Raw genomic sequence first — 7049 nt, 5'->3', positions numbered from 1 at the left:
AGAGTCATACAATAACTTTAAATAAACACAAAAAAAAGCCTAAAATTGGGCTTAGAATCAGTGACTTTACATTTATGGAGATGAAACTGGCCGATTGTATGCTAATCATCTGCTTTCCACTGTGTAATGATTATCCACTCAAACACATGTGATAACACACACCCCCGTGTGTGTGTGTGTGTGTGTGTGTGTGTGTGTGTTTGTGTGCTTCATATAATGTCCACAAGAGGGCGCCAATATTGCGATAAAACATTCCCATTTCATCACTAATAAAACTGAAAGTACACTACACTAGGGATTTTCCATTTTAGGGAAATCCGCAAAAAAAACTTGTTTATTATGTCAAAAAAAGTTACAGCTTTCAATTTACAACTTTTAATTCGTTTTATTAGGCTAGACGAGTTGATCAAATAATGTTCTTATTCCACTTAACTACTACTCTTTTTATGATCTTTGCAATCATTACAAAACAATGTCAAATTTACTTTTATATGTATTTATATAGAGAGCTTTACTTGTGCAAACACATTATACATGTATTAAATACTCGCATAAATTGAGAAACACTGATTTAATTTGTGTCTTGGCTTTCACCACTAGAGGTCGCCAGGTTACAAGCTTATATCAGTGTGGATGTAGTGCACTACTGTAGTGAGCTCAGATCCGCATACTAGCATACTACTCTTATTATTTCTGCCATAGAAAGATTAGGTAAAGGTAGTAGGAGTAGTATACTAGCATGCAGTTCAGAATTTAACGTGTCCTAATTTGCATACTTGTCGTATGCTCTAAGAAGAGTGTGTACTTCGCCATTTATGCTAATATTGTCCACTTTACAATGGAGATTGTGACGATTTGACAACTTTTTGAGTCGTACACAGTTGAAACTGAGGAATATTATTGCGATGAAGATTAGATGGATGCTAAATCTGTCATGCAATGACAAAAAAATACAGTTAAAAGGGGTTTAATCAACATTTTAAGTATAAAAATTATGCTTCGGTAAATCTTAATTATGACATAAAGAGTCGAAATCATGACTTGAAAAGCTGAAATTGACAAAAAGTCAAAATTATGACATTAAAAAGTCGGAATTACATTTGAGCGGACTACATTTCCCAGCATGCACCAGTCGCGCCCGCCCCCCGGTCCTCCTCTCCTAATGGAAGGGCAGCAGAAGAAGCGGCTGGCAGCGGAAAACTCCCGTTTTGGGGCTGAAAAGTGAAACATTCCCGAACCGAACCAACACAAACACCGGGATTATCGATGATCTGCGGGAGAAAAGCTTCCGAACACCCGCGAACCAGAACCAGCGACCCGGTTCGGCCTCCGGTCCGCCCGAGTGTGTGTTACTGACACACACACATACACACACACACACACACACACACACACACACACACACTCTAGTGTTAGTGTTGTTGTTGTTGTTGTTGCGTTGTGTTGGCTCGGTCCATCCCGCAGTGATTCGGGCCTGTTTGGATGGATATGTGACACACACACACACACGCACGCGCGCGTCACTCCGGGTTCTGGTTCTGGTTTTGGTCCAGGATCATGATGGAGAACCCGCAGAAAGCAGGTCCACTTCCCAGAGATCTGACCCGAACCTTCAGTCACTACAACAAACACAACCTCCTCCTGAAGAAGAACCTGAAGGAGACCATCATCTTCTTCAGGGAGATCCGACAGAACCACAGCAACACCTGCAGCACCAGCACATCTGGACCCGAACTGGACTCAGGTCAGGCCGGTTCCGTTTACTGGTCACATGACTCATCAATGCGGTTGTCTTATTTATGTCTCATTTCTGACAATATAATAATTCATGATAGAAAACAACTAGTAATAAGAATGAATGAGACTGTAACAATAAAATCATAATATGCATTATGAATAATAATAATTTATAATAATCCTTGTAATTTAATATTTTCTTTTTCTTTTATTTAGTTTTAGTCATTTTAGCACTTAAACTCAAACTTATTATATTTCGGTTTTAGCTGCCAAGACAATATTATTTTTTAACTTTTTAAGTATTTTATATTCAAGTTTTTAAGTTTTTATTTAAATTACCTAAAACGATCTGCAATAGTATTTTTAGTTAATAATAAGAACGCTGGGGAAAATGTGTGATATTTATAAAGGTAAGTTAAAAGATCATTAGGTTAGGTCACCTGTAAATGCTGTTGTTTGATTTTTATTCTTTAAACACATGACAAATAAAGTTATTGATCATATTGTTATCAAATGAGTGAATAACCAGTGAATACTGATTAGAAATGTGTGTGTGTGTGTGTGTGTGTGTGTGTGTGTGTGTGTGTGTGTGTGTGTGTGTGTGTGTGTGTGTCTCCTGCAGGAGGTTTAGTGTTAACAGCAGAAAATATCTTGAACTGGAATTAGTGCTGAAATAAGCAGCTTAACTGCTGTGAACAGTTGCATTCAACTGAACGAAAGAACTAAACACTCGACAATACTTTATACACACACACACAAACTTGCAAACTCGCATTGATTCTGCTGTCAGATGTACGTCACAGAAACATCTCTAACTCGTGTATCACCACCAAATCTAACGGTGAAAATCAGAAATTATATTTGACATCAAAATCAAGCCTGTGTGAGTGAGTTATTTGTGTGTGTGTTTGTGAGAGTGATTGTGTGAGTGAGTGATTGTGTGAGAGTGAGAGAGAGTGAGTGAGTGAGTGAGTGAGTGAGTGAGTCAGTTGTGAGATTGTGAGAGTGAGATTAAGTGATTGTGAGAATGTGAGTGAGTGAGTGAGTGAGTGTGAGATTGTGAGAGTGAGTGATTGTGTGAGATTGAGTGAGTGAGTGAGTGATTGTGTGTGTGTGTGTGTGTGTGTGTGTGTGTGTGTGTGTGAGAGTGAGTGAGTCAGTTGATAGTGAGAGTGAGTGTGAGATTGAGTTAGTGATTGTGTGTGTGTGAGTGTGAGAGTGAGCGAGTGAGTGATTGTGTGAGAGAGAGAGAGTGAGTGAGTGAGTCAGTCAGTTGTGAGATTGTGAGTGAGTGAGTGAATGAGTGAGTGATTGTGTGAGAGAGAGTGAGTGAGTGAGTCAGTTGTGAGATTGTGAGAGTGAGTGAGTGATTGTGTGAGAGTGAGAGAGAGTGAGTGAGTCAGTCAGTTGTGATATTGTGAGAGTGAGATTAAGTGATTGTGAGAATGAGAGTGAGTGAGTGATTGTGTGAGAATGAGTGAGTGAGTGTGAGATTGTGAGAGTGAGTGAGTGTGAGATTGAGTTAGTGATTGTGTGTGTGTGAGGGAGTGAGTCAGTAGTGAGTGAGTGAGTGAGTGAGTGAGTGAGTGATTGTGTGAGAGTGAGTCAGTTGTGAGTGAGTGAGTGAGTGAGTGAGTGAGTGAGTGTGTGAGAGAGAGTGAGTGAGTGAGTGAGTCAGTTGTGAGATTGTGAGAGTGAGTTGAGTGATTGTGTGAGAGTGAGATTGAGTGAATGAGTGAGAGTGAGTGAGTGATTGTGTGAGAGTGAGTGAGTCAGTTGTGAGATTGTGAGAGTGAGTGAGTGAGTGATTGTGTGAGAGAGAGTGAGTGACTCAGTTGTGAGTGAGTGAGTGAGTGAGTGAGTGAGTGAGTGAGTGAGTGAGTGAGTGAGTGAGTGAGTGAGTGTGAGATTGTGAGAGTGAGTGAGTGAGTGTGGGAGAGTGAGTGAGTGTGAGAGTGAGTGAGTGAGTGAGTGAGTGAGTTGTGAGATTGAGAGTGAGTGAGTCAGTTGTGAGATTGAGAGAGAGTGAGTGAGTGAGTGAGTGAGTGAGTGAGTGAGTGACTCAGTTGTGAGATTGTGAGAGTGAGTGAGTGATTGTGTGAGAGTGATTGAGTGAGTGTGAGTGAGTGTGAGATTGTGAGAGTGAGTGAGTGAGTGTGAGAGTGTGTGAGTGAGTGTGAGAGTGAGTGAGTGTGAGAGTGAGTGAGTGAGTGTGAGAGTGAGTGAGTGAGTGTGAGAGTGAGTGAGTGAGTCAGTTGTGAGATTGAGAGAGAGAGAGAGTGAGTGAGTGAGTGAGTGAGTGAGAGAGTGAGAGAGTGAGAAAGTGATTGAGTGAGTGTGAGATAGTGAGTGTGTGAGAGTGTGAGAGTGAGTGAGTGAGTGAGTCAGTTGTGAGATTGAGAGTGAGTGAGTGAGTGAGTGAGTCAGTTGTGAGATAGTGAGTGAGTGAGTGAGTGAGTGAGTGAGTGAGTGAGTGAGTGAGAGTGACTCAGTTGTGAGATTGTGAGAGTGAGTGAGTGAGTGAGTGATTGAGTGAGTGTGAGATTGTGAGTGAGAGAGTGTGAGATTGTGAGAGTGAGAGTGAGTGAGTGAGTGAGTGAGTCAGTTGTGAGATTGAGAGTGAGTGAGTGAGTGAGTGAGTGAGTCAGTTGTGAGTGAGTGAGAGTGAGTGTGAGTGAGTGTGATATTGTGAGAGTGAGTGAGTGAGTGAGAGTGAGTGAGAGTGAGTGAGTGAGAGTGAGTGAGTCAGTTGTGAGAGTGAGTGAGTCAGTTGTGAGATTGAGAGTGAGTGTGAGAGTGATTGTGTGAGAGTGAGTGAGTGAGTGATTGTGTGTGAGTGAGTGAGTGAGTGAGTGAGTGAGTCAGTTGTGAGATTGAGAGTGAGTGTGAGATTGAGAGTGAGTGTGAGAGTGAGTGAGTGATTGTGTGAGAGTGAGTGAGTGAGTGAGAGAGAGTGAGTGATTGAGTGTGAGTGAGTGAGTGAGTGAGTGTGAGATTGAGAGTGAGTGAGTGAGTGAGTGAGTGAGTGAGTGAGTGAGTGTGAGTGAGAGTGAATGAGTGATTGTGTGAGAGTGAGTGAGTGTGAGAGTGAGTGTGAGTGAGTGAGTGTGAGTGAGAGTGAATGAGTGATTGTGTGAGAGTGAGTGAGTGTGAGAGTGAGTGTGAGTGAGTGATTGAGTGAGAGTGAGTGATTGTGTGAGTGAGTGATTGTGTGAGAGTGAGTGATTGATTGTGTGAGTGTGAGATTGTGAGAGTGAGTGAGTGAGTGAGAGTGAATGAGTGATTGTGTGAGAGTGAGTGAGTGAGTGATTGAGTGAGAGTGAGTGATTGTGTGTGTGTGTGAGTGAGTGAGTGAGTGAGTGAGTGAGTGAGTGAGTGAGGGAGTGAGTAAGAGTGAGTCAGTAGTGAGTGAGAGTGAGTCAGTAGTGAGTGAGAGTGAGTGTGAGATTGTGAGTGAGTGAGTGTGAGATTGTGAGAGTGAGTGAGTGATTGAGTGTGAGTGAGTGTGAGAGTGAGAGTGAGAGTGAGAGTGAGTGATTGTGTGAGAGTGAGTGAGGGAGTGAGTGAGTGAGTGAGTCAGTAGTGAGTGAGAGTGAGTGTGTGTGAGTGTGAGAGTGTGTGTGTGTGAGTGAGAGTGAGTGTGTGTGTGTGTGAGTGAGAGTGAGTGAGTGTGTGTGTGAGTGAGTGTGTGTGTGTGTGTGTGTGTGTGAGAGAGTGTGTGTGAGAGTGTGTGTGAGAGTGTGTGTGAGAGTGTGTGTGAGTGAGAGTGAGTGAGTCAGTAGTGAGTGTGAGAGTGTGTGTGAGTGAGAGTGAGTGTGAGAGTGAGTGTGTGAGTGAGAGTGAGTGTGTGTGAGAGTGTGTGTGAGAGTGTGTGTGAGAGTGTGTGTGAGTGTGTGTGAGAGAGTGTGTGAGTGAGAGTGAGTGTGTGAGTGAGAGTGAGTGTGTGAGTGAGAGTGAGTGAGAGTGTGTGAGAGTGAGTGAGAGTGAGTGAGTGAGAGTGAGTGAGTGAGAGAGAGTGAGTGAGAGCGAGAGAGTGAGTGAGTGAGTGAGTGAGTGAGAGAGAGAGAGTGAGAGTGAGTGTGTGTGTAACCTGTATGTGTGTAACTTGTTTTTCTGTGTGTGTGTGTGACAACTTTCCTGTAACAAAGGAGTTTATTTTGTTCTGACGCAAGTTTCCTCTGATTTCTCAATGAAACACTGAGTCTGGTTTAATCTGCTGCAGAAACACACATCGGTTTCAGTGACGTCTCGTCTCAGACTCACTGAAATCTCACAGAGGTTTAGTTTACTCTCACGACCTTTGACCCCGACCCTCGTGACCCCTGGTCTTTTCTCTCGACCGCTCACACACTCTTCCGTGTTTTCATGGATGTATTTGCGTAGATCAGCCTGTGATTTATGATTGTGAAGTCCACATGCCTCAGGCCTGTCTGATCTCGTGTGTTTCTCACTGCTTCAGTTCAGGCTTGCTTTCAGTGCCGACCAGAAGGACCAATCAGAGCGCAGTATCTCTGGCCACGCCCCCATGAACTCATGTAAACACACGTCCCTCAGAACCTGCTTCAGTCTGTAACAAACAAGATAGTCATGTCTTTGATGCTTGAAACTGGAAAAATGTATAATCTATAATTTCTTTGTTTTTCCTTGCGCATGTTATATTTCACTCCCTTGTTTTACTAAATCCTGCGCACGATATAATAATTAGTTCCTGCGTTTTACTAAATTGTGTGCAAAATATAATTTGTTCCCTCGTTTTACTAAATGGTGCTCACAATATAATAATTTGTTCCCTTGTTTTATTTAAATCTGTCTGAGGGAACAAATCAGTACATCGTGGCTCAAATTGACTAAATCGAGGGAACGGATTATATCATGTACACGATTTATTAAAATGAGAGAAGGAATTATTATGTGGTGCAATTTACTAAAATGTCATTTTAAAATATATTTATAATTTTATTTTAAATGTACTTTTATTTTGTGCTATAACCATTTAATTTAATTTTAGCAAGTTTGAATGCTACTAAACATATCAATTACATTTTTGTATTTAAGTTTATTAATGAATAAATTTTTTTTGCAGTTTAATTCCTTATAATTTAATTCCAGCTTTGAATGCTTCTATACATACGTTAGCGCTTGCAACACCAAGGTCATGGGTTCGATTCTCAGGGAGAGCAAGAACTGATAATAATGTAAATGTGTAGCTTGAAATGCAATGTAAGTCACTTTGGATAAAAGCGTCTGCTAAATGTAAATATATATATATATATAACCGTTTTTCGCAAATGAGCAATTTGAAATGCTACAAA

The 7049-nt window shown here is 41.6% G+C and overlaps 1 protein-coding gene across 1 annotated transcript in view; it reads left to right on the top strand.

Annotated features, from left to right (window-relative positions):
- The first annotated feature begins 1142 nt into the window (after positions 1-1142).
- dstyk (dual serine/threonine and tyrosine protein kinase) overlaps positions 1143-7049 on the top strand; it is a 35145-nt gene continuing 29238 nt past the window's right edge. Inside the window, exon 1 of the mRNA XM_084416166.1 lies at positions 1143-1744. Within this exon, the coding sequence (XP_084272292.1) occupies positions 1558-1744 (187 nt within the window). The 5' untranslated portion in view covers positions 1143-1557. The remainder of the gene's footprint in view (positions 1745-7049) is intronic.

This window comes from Rutilus rutilus (genome assembly GCF_951802725.1).
Source record: "Rutilus rutilus genome assembly, chromosome: 8".
NCBI classification, from domain to species: domain Eukaryota; kingdom Metazoa; phylum Chordata; class Actinopteri; order Cypriniformes; family Leuciscidae; genus Rutilus; species Rutilus rutilus.
The sequence above is the reverse complement of the archived record's forward strand: the minus strand, read 5'-3'. Positions and strand labels throughout refer to the sequence as shown.